This window comes from Harpia harpyja, chromosome 15 (assembly GCF_026419915.1).
Source record: "Harpia harpyja isolate bHarHar1 chromosome 15, bHarHar1 primary haplotype, whole genome shotgun sequence".
Taxonomy (NCBI): Eukaryota; Metazoa; Chordata; class Aves; order Accipitriformes; family Accipitridae; genus Harpia; species Harpia harpyja.
In genome coordinates this window covers 1,460,874-1,481,217 of record NC_068954.1, presented here as the reverse complement: position 1 = coordinate 1,481,217, position 20,344 = coordinate 1,460,874, and the positions used below count along the sequence as shown (strand labels likewise).

Here is a 20,344-nt window from a genome sequence, read left to right as displayed (position 1 = left end):
AAAACCGTCTCTTGGGGATTTGTTAAAGGAAAGCCTGCTGTTAGGGGAAATGCCTGCCTTCAGCTGGTTGGAGACAAAGAGGTTACAACACATATACTTGTCCTGCTCCCCCACGCAGCCCTCAGCTTCTGTTTCAGCCACTGCTGCCTTCTTTGAACTCCTCAATTAGGAGAGCATTGGAAGCATTCCCACATCTCTTCTGTGCACAGAAACAAGCTCGAGCAGCATTTCACACATTTTATTGAGAAGGCAGCTCCCGTGACAGCTTCCCCTGCAGCACAACACCGTGAGGGTTCCAGGTCTTACACACTGGGAGAAGTCCTGCCACGAGTCAGTTGTTTTAAGACATCTCCTACTCCTCTGTGCATAAATTTAGTAACTGCTTGTACTAAGGCTTCTACCCCAGACAAGCCCTTTACAGCGCACAAACTGCAGAGAGCTCAATTACATACCTACACAGGTAGAAATCAGCCATATTTATATTAATTAAACCTTTTAAAGAAATTAAGTTACTCGCAATAAAATTTAGTTTCAGAAGAAACCCCTACCCAAAATCCAAGCAAGGTTTCACAGCACACACTAAAATACAACACAACTCTGTACACAAAGTGACACACTCTCCCCAAACTTGCTCACAAGGGGAGGAAGAACAAGCACTCAGCAGGAAAACAGCATTTAGGCAGGTAACAACGCTTAAGTGTTATTTTAAACACACAAATTATCTTAGATGATTTCAACAAACCTCAACTTGCAATAACCAAGTTGAATCAGTTGTTATAAATAAAATTGTAAACAAGGAAGTTAGGGGTTTGGCAGTACTTTGTTGCAAACAACTTGCCGTCTGGTGTCGGGTCAGAGAAGGCGATTTCATTAGTGCTCAGGTAGCAGCCGTACATGAATGTGCTCCTGAAAGAGAAAGCGATTTCATTAGTGCTCAGGTAGCAGCCGTACATGCGCTCCTGAAAGAGAAAGCTCCTGAAAGAGAAAGCAGAGGTATTGGTGCGCTGCAACCAGCCGGCTGCTTTATCAGACTCCTAGAACACCCCTAAAACACAGGGGTGTTTTCCTCTTTCTGCAGGGAGCTGTTATTTCTTCTGTCACTTTACTTTCAAACCAGAGAAGATCGTTGCAAGATGCCAGTTTGCCCTCAGATTCTGGCGTAATCAGGAACCAGGAGGCATTTTAAAATTAGCAAGAAGGATAATGTAAGACCGCATACAGGTAGAAAACCCACACGCACAGTTTTACGTGGAAACCCAGAGGTTTCAGTTAAATATCTTGCAACAGTTCCTGAGTGAAGTCCACCACAGCAGTGCCAGGACTCTCGTGGGCACCCACAGGTCACCCAGGTCCAGCTGGCTCACACGGCCTGTAGGTTTGGAAGGTGTCATTGAGGTAGCACATCAAACCCTAACCATGGGAGGAAGCGGAGACCAAACACCGGCTGATGAATTTACAGAATACTGAGCTCCAGATACAATAATGAATGATTATAAATATATAAAATTATACACATATGTACTCATATACTTTATATGTCTGTATTTTATATACACATAGTGAGCAGATATGACACAAAGAAGATATGTGCTATTACAGGCTCATGGACTGCCAAGCTCCCCCTCAAGGCAGTCCATATTAACAGATGAAGGGAAGTTTTTAAGTCTTCCTCCCAGTTTCGTCTGAGCTTGAAAAGCTCAGAATTTCCTGCCTGGAAAAACTCAAGTGTTTGGGCCCATCAACTTGACCAGTAAAAAAATAAAAATTTTCCCAACAAGCACAGTTTCTCTTGGAAAATCCAGTCCATGTAGCTCTGTGTTCTGGTTATACCCAGTAGTTAACAGCATGGCCCACACTTGTGTCAGATTTTAAATAAAAATATTACTTTAATATTAGATATACATATAATATCTGTCCATTTGATATCCTTCCACTATGAAGTGGGGATTCCAGACTTGTTTAACGATACAAGTTTATCCATTTCCCTAAGTTCCTTCTAAACACTTTTTGCTGCAATCATCATTTCCCCCCCAAGGATAAATCCCAGCTGGGATCCCGGCTCCCCGCTGCCCTCCCACCACCTCTCCCTACCTGACCGTGTCCACCATGTGACGGGCGATGCCCTTCCCGCGCATCGGGCCGAACACCCAGATCCTGCTGATGCCGCAGACGGCAGGCTCCGGCTCCGTGGAGCAGCGCCAAGCCCGGTGGTGCTGCAGGGCGTCCTGGCCAGAGGACGGCACAGCTCCTGGCTCGGACAGCACCCGGAAAGCCTGCAGGGACAAGCAGAGGCATCAAACTGCTCCTTCCCAACAGGATGCGGAGCCACAGACCCTCCTGTGCTCCCAGCCTTGCCTTCTGCTCTCTTACAAGTCAGACCACCACCCAGCAAGGTAAACCAGAACCCAAACCAGGCTCAGATGCAAGCTCCCTGCAGTATCAGCCGTGCAAACTCAGCTAACTCCTGCCAGCAACGTCTCAACCTGACAAAAGCACAAGCTTTTCCTTAATTTCTTTTTTTTTGTTGTGGTTTTTTTGGTTGGTTGTTTTTTTGTTTTATTTCCTTAGTTTTATTTTCCCCCCTCCTGCCCTAAGCCAGGATTTCCAATACACAGGCTTAGGCAAACAGCCCCAGCCTGCAATTTCAGCCCCTCCCCATATATTAATAACATGTACCTGCTTGATTGATTCAGCCACTAAGCACCCAACAATCATCTTCTCATTGGACACAAACAAGTATACTTTAGTCTTGGCTGGGCAGCTCAAAGAAACTTGCTTAAATCCCAATTCATTATCTACAATTTCTCGCACATCTTCTGCCTAAGAAAACAAAACCGGAGAGAGGTGTGTTAGGGAACCAATGCGCACATTCTTTGACTCTGGCATGAAACCTGTCAGAAAGTGGACTCGTTCCCCCAAATAAGCCTGTGCTTACACAAGATCAGGCTCTAACTGTGTAGAGAATGTTAAAGAACAGGCTCTCACTTGTGTCTTCATCCCTCTACACCTCTTGCTCAGTGCAGTCCTCTACCCTTGCCTCTCAACCCAGTCCTTGGGCCTGAAAGGATCAGGTTATGCTGGTGGTGTAAGAACAAGAGCTTCAGCACAGGGAACAGGGTTAGGATGTGTCAGGGTGGGTGTCCACAGCAACCTAGATTGCTGCCACAACCCCGTTCAGCTCTCCTGTTCACCCTGTGCACTGTCAAGCAATGTATGATCACACACTGAGGTAGTTCCAGGAGCTGAGCCAGCAGAAAGCTAATCTACAACATAAACCCCAAAATAAACAAACATGTACCTTCTTGACGGCATATTTTGGGTCATTTGGAAGAATCAATACGATTTTCCCATCCCAGAACTCTGCCACAACCCGTTCTTTCTTCCAACCCTGCCACAGAGGGAGGAAAAAAAAAACAACCAAAAAACAAACAACAAGTTAGTGGTCTAGCAAGAGAGAGGAAGTGATTCAGTGCAGACTCTGGCAGATGAAGCTGTAATCTGAACCACTCCAGCTTTCAGGAATAAAGTCAAGTCATATTCATCAAACTGATGAAGGCAGACAGTTGCTGGAACTGCTTAACTTACACTTTAACCTCCCCTCTGGATGACAAAACGTTTGCCTGCAGCTGTCTTGACTTTGTACCTGGCTATCACACACCACTTCCCCGTGTTCTTCAGCTGAGCTGCGAGCACAGCCATCACCTTACCACATATCTGAGTCCCTCGAGGAATCTCTCGTGGTGCTGGATGTGCTGGGCTTCATCCTCCGGGCTAGCAGCCGTGTAGATCATGCTGCACGACTTGCAAACTATGGCACCGAAATGCTTCTGACCGGCATCCTAGTGAGAAACAGAGCCAGCTAAGCACTCTGAAGCTGTTCAAAACCATGTTCAGTTTAAAGAATGAGGTTGAGAATTAGTTCTAGTAACAATCATCAAAGATTCAAGTATTTGTTTTCATTTGAATCTGTGGAGAGGAGGACAAGCTTTTGCTTATTTGCAGAATATTCAGAACTCTATAGCATTAAATTATCCAGGGAATACAATCAATGCATTATTTGGAACAAGTCTTGAAATAGTTCAGCAACATATTCACTGAGAAAACAATGTAAAAGAGCACCACAAAAAAACAAAGGAAAACTCTGTACTGTGTTTTCATCAGTTATCTAAAAATAACTTCATTTTTATCTCTGTCAGTACACAGGGAGGGGAAGAGAAGGAACTGAATGCCAGTTGTGCAAGCAAACAGCAGATTGCTCTTTAAGTAGTGAGGTGAAGTGAAGCGTGGTTTGTTAAGGACTCATCTTACTTCTCTGCACTGGCCGATACTGCAGCAGCTGCTTTCCCTTCCCCACATCCCAGTTCGGGCTTCCTCCCCATGTCACAGCACCCACAGTCTGTCCCTCGTGGGCCCAGCAGTTCGACACGCAGCTGAGGCGTGCCAGGCAGGCTTGGAGCTTGTGGCTGGCCAGCCACCCATGTTCAGGGTAGCGATGGCTGCTGAATACATGCTGCTGCTTTCCTCTCAGCACAGGCATTCATCTGGGTTTCTCCCTTCCATGGGGACCAGTTTTCAAAACACTCAAAACTTTGTATCTGTGAGGTCTCAAATTTGACAGAAACCATCCAAATGACTCAAAAGGTGCTAGAAAAGGCAGATCAGCAGATGAGAATGATCACATAAGCCCTGTTCCCTCAGGAAACAGGCTTGAAAACGTCTGCATGTCACCAAGTGAGAACAAATGGTTTACTAAAAAAATTACTCATCGCTGAGGGCGTATTTTCTGGAAACCCATACGTGTGATAGCTAGATGACACGCGAGCCTCAATAACACCGTTTGGCCTCCTGCTGCTCCAAAATCAGTACTCCACACCGAAGGGCAGCAGCAGGAAGGCAGACAGGGAGCTACCGAAGAGGCACCCACTCGTTAACAGAGCGAGCTCCGTTCAGGCTCAGCTCTCGCTCGCACATTCCTGCTCCTGTGCTGCCCTGGCTGACGTTTGCCGCTGTGGTTGCAGTGCTGTGCTGACTCTGTTCGCGCAGCGGGCCAGGAAGCCGTGGGAAAGGAAAATTATCCAGCCAAATTCACTCCTATAGCATCTATACAGGCTTGGCTGAGTTCCTCTTTGGCTTTTTTTGTTTTGTTTTAAATATTATGTTACATAAACCTCTTTTGAATTCCAAAATGTAATAAAGTGTTAGTCCCAGGGAAACCATAACAATGTGTTTCCCAGCTACTACCCTGTCCTAAAGTGCTAAATACGTTAATCACTGCCGTGTTACTGTCGTCACAGTGTGCTTGGTTTGAGGTTTACACGTGAGGAAATCTACTTATCTGTTAGACTCAAGACATATTTCTTGTTTCCTCACCACCATGTCACCCCGAGGACCCAGCACACCCCGAGGGGAACCTTACAATGATCATCTGATCTCTGGAGCGCTTGCAGAGCTTTTTTGCCTTCTTGCTTTTCTGCGAGGTGTGAGATGTTTTTGCAGGTGGGCTGGACCCAAACAGAGAAGTCAGTTCATCCAGCGTAGCCTGCATCCTGAAAATAATTTCAGAGATGAAAATTAGTCACTGCAGACAAAGGTTAACATTACACGCTGGGTACCAGGGCAGGGTAGCGACTCTTATTACAGAACACCCCAAACTAAGCCAGGTACAGCATAGCTTCTTGACGGCTGTGGTGCCAGCTTCCCTGGGAGAGGGAGGGAAGGACAGGGGCTCTAGGAAGCGCCACAATTGTATCAGAAGTTAAATAACTCTTGATTAAGCACCTCTCTCACTTCCACAGCCATCCCTTTCCAGGATATTGGAAATTCAGCAGCTCCTTCAACAGTTGAAGGGATACACAACAAACTGAGCAGCAGGGGGCCTGGCCTGTGAAGTATGGAAACTGCAGGTGAGGAAATAGGTGCTGCTGCAGCTGCAATCATCAAAGGGCTCGGGAAGATGAACACAGGGAGATGTGACTATGAATACCTGGAAATGTGAGCATGTGCCTCGCTGCATGACCGCACTGCAACCCACAGTACCTCAGCTTGGTCTGAGCAGCTCAGGAATCTGTGCCAGACTCCTGGACAGTGTGATAAGAGGCAAGGATAAGGGTCCTACCCTGCCAGACTCAGCAGGGGAAGTAGCATCGTCTGAAGTCATCTTACAAAGCTTCGAGTGTTCCCAATTTTGTGAGGAAAGCTGACTATAGAGTGCACACCACATCAACACCACTCTCCCCTCAAGGGGAAAAAAGGGAAGAAAGTGAAAAAGTGAACTCCAATAACCTACGAAGCATTTCATCTAGGTTTCGATCACGGTGTACAAGAACATGTGACAAGGCTTTGGCCAAGAATCACCATAGTTTGGTCTCAAGCCCACACTCTGTCTACCCCTGGGGTCCCCAGACCGCTTCCCCACTCAGCTCCTGCTTCACCACCACAAGTCCCAGATCCTCACGCCAACACCACCTTTAGACCAGGGGATCAGCAGCATTTCAGGAAAAACCCTTGGTGCTCGGGCTAAGCTCTCCTCTGCCATCTAGCAGGGACATGCTCCCAAAGGGAAGCGGACCAAAGCAAGGCCAAGAGGAATTTTTCATATTCAGATCCAGACATGGAGGCTTTATATGAATTCTTAGGTTTACAATGTAGGCTTCAGCTACAGAGAAGCACATTGTTAGGGATGTTAATAATCGCACAGGTTTTCTAACCTACCTTTAGACTTCTGCATGTAAGGTGGCATTTCTTAAGCAATCTTCAAATGGGACATTTTAACTATTGTGCAGTGAACCTTAATATGGAACTAATTTAGAGATACACCAAACAATTTTATAGATTTGGATACTAAGGAGAATTTCCAAAGCAGAGATTTCATGTAGGAAAAGCTTGTGCTCATCAGCTTCCCAGGAGGCAACTGCAAATCCAAGACTGATTATCAGTTAATCACAAACACCAGGATTTCCACATATTCCACGGTTCCACTTGCACCACGGAAGGTATTTGAAAAGCCACATGAGGAAGCAAAGCAAATATTGCAATCAGATCTCTCTTTCAACACTTCTGTGGCAGAAGACTACAGTAGCGCAACATGTTTTGGAAAGCTTATTTTGGCTCTTTTAGGAGCAACTTTAAGTGGTTTTTTTTTATGTTCACAATAAACTCATCTCAGAATGCTTTTATTGTTAACAAAATGTATCAAGAAGTTGATTCAATATGGGAGAGGCATTAGTAGCTCTGGTTCTTGTGTGAGAAAAAAAGTCTTTTTCCACTAGAGGTCTACGAGTACAACAGCAAATTGACGAAGAAATAAGCTAGTCAGAAGCACAGACACCAGGTAGTACAATCACACCTTATGAGTAAGAAGTCCCAGTGCCTGCAAGTAATTTAGCAATATCATGCTTTTTACAGAATCAAAAAGCAAACTTCACATGCTTGTGCTTCATTTCCATCACAGTAAATAGCAAACTGTTGTGGTTTAACCCCAGCCAGCAACTAGGCACCACACAGCCGCTCGCTCACTCTGCAGTGGGATGGGAAGGAGAATCAAAAAAAGAAAAGTAACTTGTGGGTTGAGAGAAGAAAGATTTAATGACTAAAGTAAAATAAGATATAATGCTAACAACAACAGTAATAAAAAAATAGTAATAATTAAAAGTAATATAACAAAAAGAGAGAAATTAGACCCAAGTAAAGACAAGTGATGCACAGTGCAATTGCTGACCACACGCTGACCAATGCCCAAGCAGCGATCAGCCCCTCCTGGCCAAGTCCCCACAGTTTATATACTGAACATGACGTCCTATGGTATGGAATGTGCCTTTGGCTAGTTCGGGTCAGCTGTCCTGGCCGTGCTCCCTCTCAGCTTCTTGTACACCTGCTTGCTGGCAGAGCATGGGAAACTGAAAAATCTTTAACTTAGGGTATGCGCTACCTAGCAACAACTAAAACATCAGTGTGTTATCAACATTATGCTCACACTAAATCCAAAACACACTGTACCAGCTACTAGGAAGAAAATTAACTCTGTCCCAGCCAAAACCAGGACGCAAACATCGCCCAGCAAACTTACAAAATACCCACTCAGGTGAACATGGGAAAGTGGAAGAGAAGCAAGTGCTTCCGTTAATCCTTTTCACCCATTTTTATTACAACTTCTGCCTTTTCTTTGGCACCTAGATCAAAACTTCTGAGTGTGCTTCTACCTAGTGTTGCTGTACTAAAATTTTTCAGGTTAAAAAAAAAAAAAAGTGCAATACAAAACACACCTGACCAGTGCAGTTAATGATCTTTGCACTTCAGGTGATTTCTGTATAGCACACAAATACTTCCCCAAGTGCTAACAGTGAAGATGTTGGTCAGCATTAGCCACAGCACTGTAATATTTACAAAAGCATATCACAGGAAAAGTTACTATTGAAAAGCAATGAACCTTATGGCAGAGAAAGTTCAGTTTGACACTAAATTTAAAGAACATGGGTATTCCACAATAACAAGCCTTCTGAAATCTTTAGCTCTGTACAACTCCAGTAAGCCAGTGCCTTCCCCAAGAGTGAGACATTTCAACAGTTTAAAAATTAATACTGTAGGCTTAACTGGTAAAGGAGGTTGACTGTGACAGAAACAGAGAAGCTGCCAGTTCCTGCAAGAGCCACAGACTGGCCTGAGCAGAGTTACTGACCTGCCCTGTCAGCCTTTCCAGCGTTACTCAATGAGTAAATCAACGAGTTAACTGGCCCAGTTAAACATAGAGTCAAATTTTCACATGCTGTAGCTGATGTACACAAACTTAGCTCAAAAGGTTGCTTGCAACACAGAATTTCTTCAAATGTAGCAAGAATGCACATGCCAGAGCCATCACTGCCATACCAATTGGTGATGTAGGTGTAGTAAACTTATGAACACACACGTTTGCCGTCTACAGTGCAGACTTAAACATATATACAGAAACCCATACCGTTTATTAGACTCTAGTGAGGGACAGCAATGCCTCTCTGCTCATTGTATGGCCAGCAGGCAATGTTATACCTTGCCACTGCACTTGCCAAGTACTGTCCAAGTAAAGACAATTTGTTTTGACAACTCTGGTACCTACTCAAATTTGTAGTTAGTGCTGTCGAGGGTCTCTGGCTGATGGGAGGTGCAGGTCCCTAATGAATGGCCAGTACATAAAGACTGAAAGTTACTGCTCATTGTGGACACTCCAGATAGGGAGATACAGAACACTACAGAAGTAGTATAAATAAAAACCCCTCTACAGGGCCCAAACACCACCAAGGCTACGGCATTCTTGGTGATGAATATATCCTGAAACAGTCCCCCCTGTTCTAATGATTTTATCATTAGCAACAGCTAAGAGAAAACTATTATTTCCTTTTTCGTTAAAAAAAAAAAAAAAATTCAGCTAAATAATATGTACAACCTCACAAGTAAAATGTATTACAGACAGTAAGCAAATGTGTATTTCCCTATTCACAGGCTAGTATCCCCCTAAACCAACACAACTTTCATCTTTCATCTTCCCTTTAAAAGGAAAAAAAAAAGCCAACCCAGTAAAAACCCCAGGCTCCCAAACCTTACAAGGATTGCGAGAAAGCTAAGCTATTGTTTTTAGAATTACTATAATTTCAAAAAAAAAAAAAAAAAAAGATTCTGCAGATATGACACTTCTGATCGTTCTTGGAGAGACTTAGCAAAGATAAGCCTACCTTTTCTTGCTGGCAGGGGGTACACTGAATATGGGGTAGACAACAGCATTTGAAGCAGATGCTGGAAAAGATGAATGAAGTTATTGTGGTTTAGAATCCTTTCTAGTTGCAGAACATGTCAATACATGGAAACAGAAATTCAAACACCAATGAGACTTCAAAATGATACACAAGAGTGAAATTGAACTCTATAGACAAGAGCTTATAAGAGTACAGGGAAGCTGTTGATACTGCAGTATATAAAGGTTGTGTCCATGAATGGTATCCAGCCATAATTACCTTCAATCCACTGAAGTAACATTGATCAGGCTATCTGGTACTTTCCCCTCTCACATCGGAATTACAAAGCAGAAATTTCCGCTGCACTAGTCTAGTGTTTCCTTGGCTATTAATTAAGAGTGTTAATCAAGCAGAGGTTTCTCCATTTTCCATTATTTCGGCTGAGGCAGCCTGAACCTATAGCTTCTTCATCCTAGAGAAGCTGGGAAATGATGGGCTCAGCGCCAGGTTACAGCACACAAGCTGCAAGTTTTAGGATAGTTTAGCAAAGACTTTGATAAGTAAAACAAGGCAAATTATTAGTTAGGAATATATTTTCCCTCAAGTATAAAAAGTTTAGGTACTAGGCTGCTTTCTGTTCTCATACTTCAACTGCATTCACAGATATTTGACAGAGAATTCATAGGAATTACAGAAACATAGTAAAGTACATAAGCAGAAGAGTGGCCCTAACAGCCGCCAAAAAACATACCATGAAGATGAACCAGTTGTTTCTAGGAAACAGGACACAATAAAAAAGTCTCTTGTTAATATCAGTAGTGGAAAAGATCGTGAGGAGTCATGAAGATGACACTAACAAACAATAAAAAGCCTACGGCTTCCTAGAAATGTAGCATCTTAGAGGGCCAAGGCACTTCTTGGGAAAGGTGCCAGCAGGCAAATAATGTCAGGCAATCTTTGGGAATGTGATGGCAACAGCTTTATAAACAGGTAGAAAACACAGTAACAGGAGGCTTTTATACAGAGCTGGAGGTAGCATAAAGAAAAGTGGCTGGCAGCACAGAGCATGCCACTCCTCAGAACAAGAGGAGGCGGCATGGAGAAATGGTGACCTTCAAGAAAACAGACTTCACTACGTTCCAAAAGTGGATAAATAAGTTCCCATGCAAAGCAAGACTAAAGGGGTGGGGGGAAGGAAGCTCAGGAGTGCTGGCAATTTCTCCAAGAAACAGATTAAGACCAGATGTGCCAGAAAGAAGTGGAGTAAGAGACAAACACAGCTAAATCATGACTTTTTCCTCTCACTGGAAACTCAAGGAATCACAAAGAGAGTAGAAACCAGGGGAAAGCAGGGCAGCAACACGAAGGACTGAAAGGAGAAATGCCAAATTGAAAACTGAGTGCTACCTGGGAAGGCCACAGTACCAGGAAAGAATCCTGTAGCAGCAAGAGGAAAATCCAGAAGTTTCTGCTACCAAAAGAGGAGGAAACACCAAAACCAGATGACAAATGACAACAAATAATCTAGCGCTTTATTTCAGTCATCAGTAAAAGAATTAGTTGTGATGAGATCATTAGCGCAATTAAGACACAAAGGAGATCTGAACTTCCACAACTGGGGAAAGATGTTGAGAGAACACTCAGATAAATTAGAACTTTTCAGGCTAGCAAGGATTGAATTAACCCAGGGCTGCTGAGGCTAGAATAGCGAATGCTGCCTATTTTTAAAATGGAAAAAATGGAGAAACCAGGAAATTAGGATAAAATAACATGACCTCAACTCCTGCAAACATACTGGCACATGTTAGTGCATACTTGGAAGATGAGACAGCAGGTAAAGGCCAACACATTAGTCTGCCTTAATAAAATAATATTTAAGCAACATATTTTCTTTTTATTATCACTTGTTATCCCCAAGAGGAAAAATAATAAATGTCTTAAAATTAATATATAACTTCTGAAAATTCCCTTGCATTAGTAGGGAAATATGGTCCCTGTAAACCAACCATAAGAAAAGGGGCAAAGTTGACTAGGGAAAAAAAAATCATATTCAAGTACTTATTGTTAATAATTCACTGCTGAAACAAAAAGTATAGAGTGGCGTTTCCTCGGTGACCATCAGGAATAAACAATAATATAAGTTTATAAGTTTGTAGATAATACCTAGCACATAGGGGCATTTAAGAGTTTAATTTAAAAAGCATTCTTGTATGGAAAATGGACAGAAACAAACAGACTAAAATAAGGATGAGAGGAACCACTATACTTAACAAGCTGGGGCACAATAAGGGATAGGGAACAAGCCGGGGCAAAATAAGGGATAGGGATCAACCCTCTGGGCAGCAGCTGCATGTAAAACACTTGGGTTACCATCTGCCTCAAACCAAAGGCATCTCACAAAGTTTCCTGTGGAAATGTATGCATTCACTACATGTGAAATATATGAATCACTCCCTTCCTGCTAATTAGTGCTGGTAAGGCTCAGACAGAGATCTGTTTGGGAGTGCTGTACCAGGAAAGACATGACTCAGTCTGGAGAAAATAAACGAAAAAGTCAGATGCCTACAAATAAAGATTTAAAAAGGAAAGCTGAAAGAATCAGGGTAACAGTCCAGGGAGAAAAGAATGGGGAAAAAACATAATAATAGGTTTCAAATACGGTAATTTCCCAAATCTTACTGGGAATGGGCTATGTAGTAAAGCAAAGAGGAAAGATAGGTTAGACATCAGGATAAAACACAGTTTACATACAGCTTAACACTAAAACAGATTCATCAGGGAAACAGCAGAATCTCCATCATCACTGTCCAGCTTATTTAAACGCGAAATTATAGGACAACATGGGAATTCAGCAGAGTTGATCCTGCTGGGGAAAAGCCAGTAACCTAAGAGATTTTCAAAGTCTCTTCTGTGTCATTTTCCTACAGCAACAAAGGTCATAGACCAAGACATGTATAATCCAACTTACCTCGCTTATGTGCCTTACACAGAGATTGACTTGAAGGAATAATGCAATCATCTGACTCACAGGTTGTAGAAGAACTGATTTCATCAACATCCTATAAATTAAGACAATTTTCTTAGAGCAAAACAAAAACTCTCCAGTTGATGAAGTTCTCAGACAGCAGCTACAGAATCACATACACTTCAAGGGACCTTCACAATGAGCATTAATTGACATTATGAAGTGTTACCAATGGCTGTATTTTCCAATAACAAAACGCAGTCTTAGCAGACTACCCATCTCACCATTATTAAAGTTACATCTGACTGCTGAATTTGAAAGTGTTGCTGAAAACATTGCATCCCAGCACTGAGGAAAAGTTCATGTCCTGCAGGTTGCTCACAGCCTTGAGGCATACCATTGACATTTCTCATCTACCTGCCTTTGACTGCTGTAAGACCAAATTCAGCTTATGACAATGATCGTGGATTTTGATTCTCAACACCTTAACACCTATGTATGCCCCTTCTTTTGTTTTAGTGCAGGATGTGCGGGTTTTTTTTCTTGTGTTTTTAAGTAAATCTTAACTGTAGAGGTTTGTATCATTTCTTTACCTCAGCATTTCTGGGACTCTGCTTCATTCTCTGTCTACAACTATGCATCTTCACAGCTTTTGGAAGCCTCTTGCAAATGTTCTATAAAAATGAAAGTTTGCCAAACTGATTTTTGCCTTGAACTCTGCTCTTTTTATATATGACAGCGTATCATTTCCCATCAGGAACGCTAGACAGTCACCAGGCAAAGCAACCGGCTGTAGCAGAATCTGAGACTAGATCAAGGCCAAACTTGGTCTGTATTTAGTTTGCGGTAACGAAGTCACTACGTTCCCTTTTCAAACACTCTATGCTTCTGGTTAACCTCTGAGAAATAGTTTGCCAACACAAAAAACTGCCATCACAGCAGAATCAAATGCTTTCATGTTTGTTTTTTTTTTTTTACTGCATGTACAAGGTTAGACTGCACAAGCTAACATTTGTGGTTTATTAATGCTGCATTGTAAAAACATATTGACAATCAAGTCAGGAATGTGAGAGAGATACTAAAACAGTGCAGGTGAACAAAGGAGGCAATAAACTGTCTTTTATTGAACTGACACAGGAATATAGAACACATTAGCCCTATAAAAACAGCTTCCCATCTTGTTCACTACTTCCTTTCAATGCCCAGTATAAAATACTACAGTAGTATTGCACTGCCTTTTCCTACTTTCCTAAGTTTTAGATGCCAGAATGCAACAGCAAAATATGACATCAAGTGTAATGAAACAGTTTGCAAACCTGTTCTGAATTTGTATTTTACTGCTGCATGCGTTCCATTGCCACCCTTACCTTTCACACCTAAGCACCACATTAGAAAGCGAAATCCACATACCAAACTAAACAATTCTCTAGCAAATCCTAAAATTAAAAGTGAGGTCTGGCAAGCATTAACTGGTTGACAATAAGTGAGACTCATTGCAAAGTTTAACCATCCAGGCACTGCTAAACATATTTGCACAAGAATCAAATGTATATTTAAAAAAAAACCTACCCAAACAACACTTTTGTATCACCAGGAGTATTCACTGCTAAGGTAGCTTATACCTCTTCAGTGATATACAAAAATGTTACAGTTCTTCAAACACAGAACAGCTCAGAAAAGTCATTGTTGGTTTGTTAAAGCATGGGAAACCAGGGCTTAGCCTCACTTCCTTGGAGAAGGGAGCTGCAGAAGTAGCACACATAGTTCCTGCTGAGAAAATAATCGCTAAAAAGATAAGCCCAGACCACACCAAAGCCTGCTGGTGCCACTTGAATTACAGCACAGGCTGTCCCAGCAAGCAACATCTTGTGACCCAGGAGAAATCTCTAAAGACACTCGAGAAACAATTTTGCTTTCTCTGATTACTTCACTGGCTGAGAAGCACACGGGTGGGGAAAACCAAAATTGGTTTCAAGGAGCACAGCAGCAGAACTTGAGAAGCGCCTCCTTCCACCAAGCTTTGAGCAGGTAAGGTTTTGCAAACAGTTACCTGGGGAGAACACCCAGGATGTGGGCTCTTGACCTCCCACAGAACTCAGCAAGGTCAGCCTCGGCATTTGTTACATTTGTTAAAACATTTAGAAATTTCTTTTTCAGCTGCCCTTTATCATAAAAAAAGAATACATGTTGTCTTTTGGAAAAACATCATGCAGAAAGCTTTCCTTTCAGCTGTCATAAATGGAATATTTCACCACAACAGAGAGCTAGCGACAGACGGGGATGCTGACAAGAACTTCCTGAAAGTTTACCACAGTTTTATGCCTTCGTAAGGCAGGAATAAATCTGTGAAAGATTTCCTAGGCAAAATCCACGAATATATCTAAATAAACCCCCTATGTCCGAATAACTGGAGCACGTGTTACTTCCAGCTTGCTCAGAAAGCTCTGTGTGCGTCACCTGAAGGCCTCTGTGGGTCCTGATGACCCCTCTACTTACCACATTCTCTGCATCGCTGTCTCCTGCAGCTGCAGACTTCGAAGCCCAAAACCGACCAGAGGTGCTTCTGCTTTTTTGCGGAGATGTTTTTCCTTCACGTGCCAAATCTCTGTCTTGATTTGCACAGCTTGTAAAGTCCTCCCTGTTTTCATTTCCTTTCTTCTGAGGCACAGAAATACTTCTCAATATACCACCCGCCTCAAGAATTTTGTTTCTATCAGCTGAATTAGACTTTGTAGTTGTCGGTGGTCTGGGCTGATCGTTTTCTTGCAGAGATTTGGGGAGACCCTGGAGAGACTTAGTGTCTACAACTGGTTTTTTAGAGTGCGATTTCTTCCTGGCAGAAAAGAACGCTGCTCCCAGCTGGAGTTTCAGGGCTGGTTTAACTGTCATGCTTAGGACTCTGAAGGGTGAATCCATCTTCTTTTTAATTAAGCAATTCACATTCTCTTTCTCCACACTGGGTTTTACCACTGGTACATCTCCTTTTGCCTTCTTAAGTGTTTTGGGGACAGTTTTGCCATGCTGGGAGCTTGTTGAGTGCTTGGTTGGCTTTAAGCTTGTTTTCCTGCTAAAGTTCATGTTCATCTTCTCAGTCCTGCTGGCAGCTGGGAGATTTTCCTCCCTGTTCCTCTCACCCAAGGAGTGGTTCTCATTCAGTTGTTTCCTCTCAAGAGGAGTAAGGTATCGCTTTTCCTTGCTATAAAAAGTCACCACAGGCATAAGGGGCTTGTACGAGGAAGCGGGCTTTGGGGATAATTTCCCTGAGGACTCCCTCTGCACGGCTGTGGGAACACTGGCTGCCTGAAGGGGTGAAACATCCAGCCTCCTCGACAGTGCCGGCTTCACCGGGACAGCCTCATTTTCTTTCATGTCATCACTGGAGCTAGATAACCATTTTATTTGAGAAGCAAACCAATCATTTCTTGATTTCTTGAGTGGAGACAGACCTTCAGCAAAGCCTATCATCATTTTTTTCACAGGAGTCTCAAAGGCCAAGGATGAACTGTAAAAATAATTACAGAGCAAAACATCACATGTACTATTGAAAGCTTTTCAATTATTATTTTACTTAAGTAACACTTAATTTTCACTCAGCCTAGTTGCCTGTACTGGTATATGCTCTGTAACAAATACAAATATCAAATAACAAAATATAATACACAAATATCAAAAGGCCTAAGACTGTCTCGCCATTCTCCACAATTTTTTTTTTAAATAGCAAATCTATTTTCCTGCCTGAACTTGTTAAAGCACCTGGGAACAACAGTCATTCTACTTTCTGGAACGCTGCCGACAGAATCAGCGCTATTCATGATTAAGGAGAAAAAAAAAAAGTTTGATTTGTTTCAGACCAACTCTGTCGACTCAGATTTGTGCCTCTGAAAAGCTCGTGCATCCCCCACCCCTGTATGTAAGACTGATAAAGCTTGGGGGGGAACTCACAATATTTTACAGCAGTTTCTGAAAGGCATGCACTGAAATCTCACTCTGACAGCTACGTCAGAGTCTCAAACCTCATCAGTAAATCACTAATAGCTTCTGAACATACTGCCTAAAAGGAGATAATACATTTACATGAAGGACACGTTCAGCCATTCCTGGTTGTAACGTATTTGGTGCACAACATAGCGGGGCGTTTCCTCAGTGAGTATTTACACCCTATCTCAGGGATTTGTCTTTCCAATTCAGAAATCAAACTTCACTCTTGGTCTCCCCAGCCCCCCCCCAAATATTTGGGGGGGGGGGGGGGGGGAAGTAGACAACAAGCATGAGAAAAATCTGTTCAGCTGGTAGAGTTACTAAAGAATAAGAAACAAGCTATTCTTTTGGATTTAAAACTCAGCTTTTTGTTCATGGCCAGTAGCTCCTCCTCCACTAGATTTAGGGGGAAAAAATATCCATAATTTTTTTAGGTATACATAACAACAGAACTATTTTTCTGTTAACACTAGAAGACTATTCAGATAATTTGTGCAGACCTCAGTATTTCTGTACTGTATATCAAAGTCTTTCCAAATGGGAAAGACTGAGGCTTTACCACTAAGAAAAGCAAACATCAGGGGTTTTATTTCTTAAGTTTCTAAACAATCAGTTTTTAGGTTTCTACTGGTTATGTCTGGCTAGGTGTGCGTGTAAGTGTCATGTACAGGGATACGCACTTGACAGAGGTGACTGCCAAAACACGATACTTTACTTTAATAACAGAAAAAAAATGCCCTAATGCAAAATAATGCAACCTACTAATGTGGGCCTGCAAAGTATCAGCTCAGTGTAAGGGCTTTTTCTCATTTCTAATTCTGTGCTATGCTATAGATCGAAGATCATTTTTAGATTCAGTTTCCCTACATATTAGATGAAGCCTCTCAAGATGCTCAGTACAATATAAAAATGAATAACAAACATGGGCTGATGCTAACTGTGTCTCAGAAGCATCTTAATATTTTTTCCATTTTACATTAAAAGCTCTCAAGGATTTTAAACACCTATTTTATTCTATGTGCAGCAATTAATCTGGTTTTATTAGAAAAACAAAAATCTATGAAAAGTTAACATACCCATCAGTATCAGTAGAACTACGGCTCCTTTTCTGTGGGGTAACAGCTGCCATGTCTTCACCAAAGCACCTACAAGAACACAATTTTAATAGGTGGAAATAGACTTCCAGTAAAAAACAAAACAAAACAAAACAAAAAAATCAGTAAAGAAGGAAGAGGAGGAGGGGGACTGCGAAGAAAACACCGAATGGCAGCAGTTCAGGCATGACAGAGACTAGAACAACACAGGACTCTGTTTCAGTTGAGCATAAGCCATAAAACAAGCGCACACAGAAAAGATCTTCCAGGTCAAGTCAGATTCTGTCATCATGAACAAATGCATCCTAAAGTCCGTTTTCTAAAATGGAGTCAGATAATTCAGAAATTAGTTCTACTTTCTGTCTCTGGCAAAGCTCATTCCAGACCTCCCTGACACATTCCTAGAAACCTTCTTGCTCCTGCCTATATTTGCGGCCAGTTTATTCTTGTGAGGATTTCACGCTGGCGTTTACCTCCCAGCCGAGACAGCTCTTTACCCAACAGACTTCTAGAGTTTCTCTCCCAGCTCCCATCTTGCCAAATACCATAAACCATGCTTTTTTAGCCTTCATTAACACAGTAGCCATTTAAAGCAGTTTAACACTCGACGCTGTTTGTTCTCAGTTTGAGATCATTATCGTAAAATATTAACTTTTCTGTTACATGGCTTTTCAAAACTGAAACCCCAGAATAAATACTCTGTATCCAAGAAGACTAGTAATAAGAGCTCATGAACTGCTAGAAATAATAATTTATTCAATAATCTACCAGTAGGGGGAAGTTCCTCCTAACCTGCCTGCGTTAAGGCATTGCTGTTTTGGGGAAGTGTTGACTGATGACAGCTCAGACATGACAAGCTGTTGTCAAGCCCAGGAACACCAAGAACACACGTGGAGGCAGAGGATCGAGCCAGGAGCTGCATAGCTGCAGCAGGAGTTGTACAACCTCAGCACAGAGCAGTGCTGGCAGAGGGGAATTTCAAGAGAGGGCAGGCAATACCTTAGAAGCACAGGGCAACAACAACAAGCCGGCAGGTACCTGGGAAATAAGATATCAGGTACAGATGAAAGGGAGAAGATAAGGAAAGGACACACTGTTGGCAGGAGAGTCAAGGTGTGGGGGTGGGGAGGGCAATCGTTATAACTTGCACTATTAACCTGATGGTCCCATAGGCCACTCCCTGCAGAGCAGCTCTCCACTGCCAGCCCCAGCCACCCACACCCCTTCCCAAAATGCTCATAGTCCAGTTCCCAGCCAGCCCCTCACCCCAGAAGCCCCACACCTCAGTGTTGCATCAGACCTTCATCCCAGCACCCTGCAGGCACTCTACACCCTACTGGGGCACCAGCCCCTTACCACAGCACCCCACACATCTCCCACCCCTCAGGACCTAACCAAAGCCCCCCAAACCCCCCAGAAGCCCCCTCCCCGCACCTCACCCGGCACCGGGCCCCACGCTGCCTCCCCCCCGTCACCCCCACCCCACCTACACCGGTATGTAGAGCCTGGTGCACCTCAGGACAGCACCAAGCCCCCAGCCTGGGGCCCCACACCCCTCACATCCACACACACACTCCCCCCCCCCCCCCCCCCTCCCAACACAACGTCAGGCCGGGGGCCCGGCAATTCCCCCCTCAGCCCACACAGGCGCCTCAGAACCGCACCAGGCCCTGTCACCCGCGCCCCTCGTTCCCCCTCACACAAGCCCTACGCCTCAACACGGCGCCAAACCCTCACCCCTCCGTCCTCCACACGCACCTGAGCATGAGCCCGGCCCGGCCCCGCTTCCCCCGGCCCCGACCGCGCTCCCTCACCTCAGCGCCGCCTCCGCCGCCAACGCTCCCGCGCCTTCGAATCCGCGCGCCTTCTCCCGCCCGCCCGCCCTTCCCCTTACCATTGGCCGAGCGCCTCGTCACTCACGCTGTATTTCATCGCCATTGGCCTAGCTGCGGCGCGCCGCTCTGCGCCCGCCCTACCCGTTTTACAGCCAATCAGACGCCGGAACTCGCCACGCTCCCCCTCCCCGCTCCTCCCAGAGGGACTCCAACTCCCAGCGTGCCTCGCGAGGGCAGAGCCGCCTCCGCGCTGAGGGGGGTGGGGAGGGTAGGCGCGCGGGGGCTAATGGGAGTTGTAGTCCATGCGTGGTGCGGCGGGCGGGCCGGGAGGCTCAAGGCGGGGATTTGGGCATAACAGGGGATGGAGTGAATCGAGAGGCGTTTGCAAAGGTTAAGGGGGCGGTTAGGGGGTGCCCAGCAGTGTCTTTGCTCTTAAATGGCCTGTGAGAGGTGACAGGTCGGCGGCAGCTCCATGGAGGCCCCCCCGCTGAGGTCCTCCCGTGGCCTCCAGGCACACTCCCAGGGACATTTACGCGTATCCAGGAAAAATAAAATAAAATAAACTGCGCCCACAGGCCCCTCAGCTGGCCCCGCTGCACTGAGCCCTGCGCATGCGCACACGGCGGGAAGCCGCGCGCCGCGGTATTGCGCATGCGCGACACGGCGCGCCAGCATTGCTGGGGCATAACGCGCATGCGCCGAACTGCCCGTGCCATCGCCTCCCGGGAATTTTGCGCGTGCGCAATGCTCTTTCTGGCTTCACCGCCCGGA

General features: G+C 44.2%; 1 protein-coding gene across 1 annotated transcript; it reads right to left on the bottom strand.

The window, feature by feature from the left end:
• Window positions 1-222: 222 nt before the first annotated feature.
• ESCO2 (establishment of sister chromatid cohesion N-acetyltransferase 2) lies at window positions 223-19,589 on the bottom strand. The gene is made up of 11 exons (XM_052810229.1): window positions 19,553-19,589; window positions 17,721-17,789; window positions 15,163-16,168; window positions 12,670-12,760; window positions 9,702-9,762; window positions 5,417-5,546; window positions 3,708-3,839; window positions 3,299-3,388; window positions 2,677-2,820; window positions 2,092-2,273; window positions 223-906 (listed from the first exon to the last, which is right to left on the bottom strand). Exons 2-11 carry the CDS (start codon window positions 17,771-17,773, stop codon window positions 768-770), a joined length of 2,028 nt encoding a protein of 675 aa, XP_052666189.1. The 5' UTR covers window positions 17,774-17,789; window positions 19,553-19,589; the 3' UTR covers window positions 223-767.
• Between the last annotated feature and the right edge of the window lie 755 nt (window positions 19,590-20,344).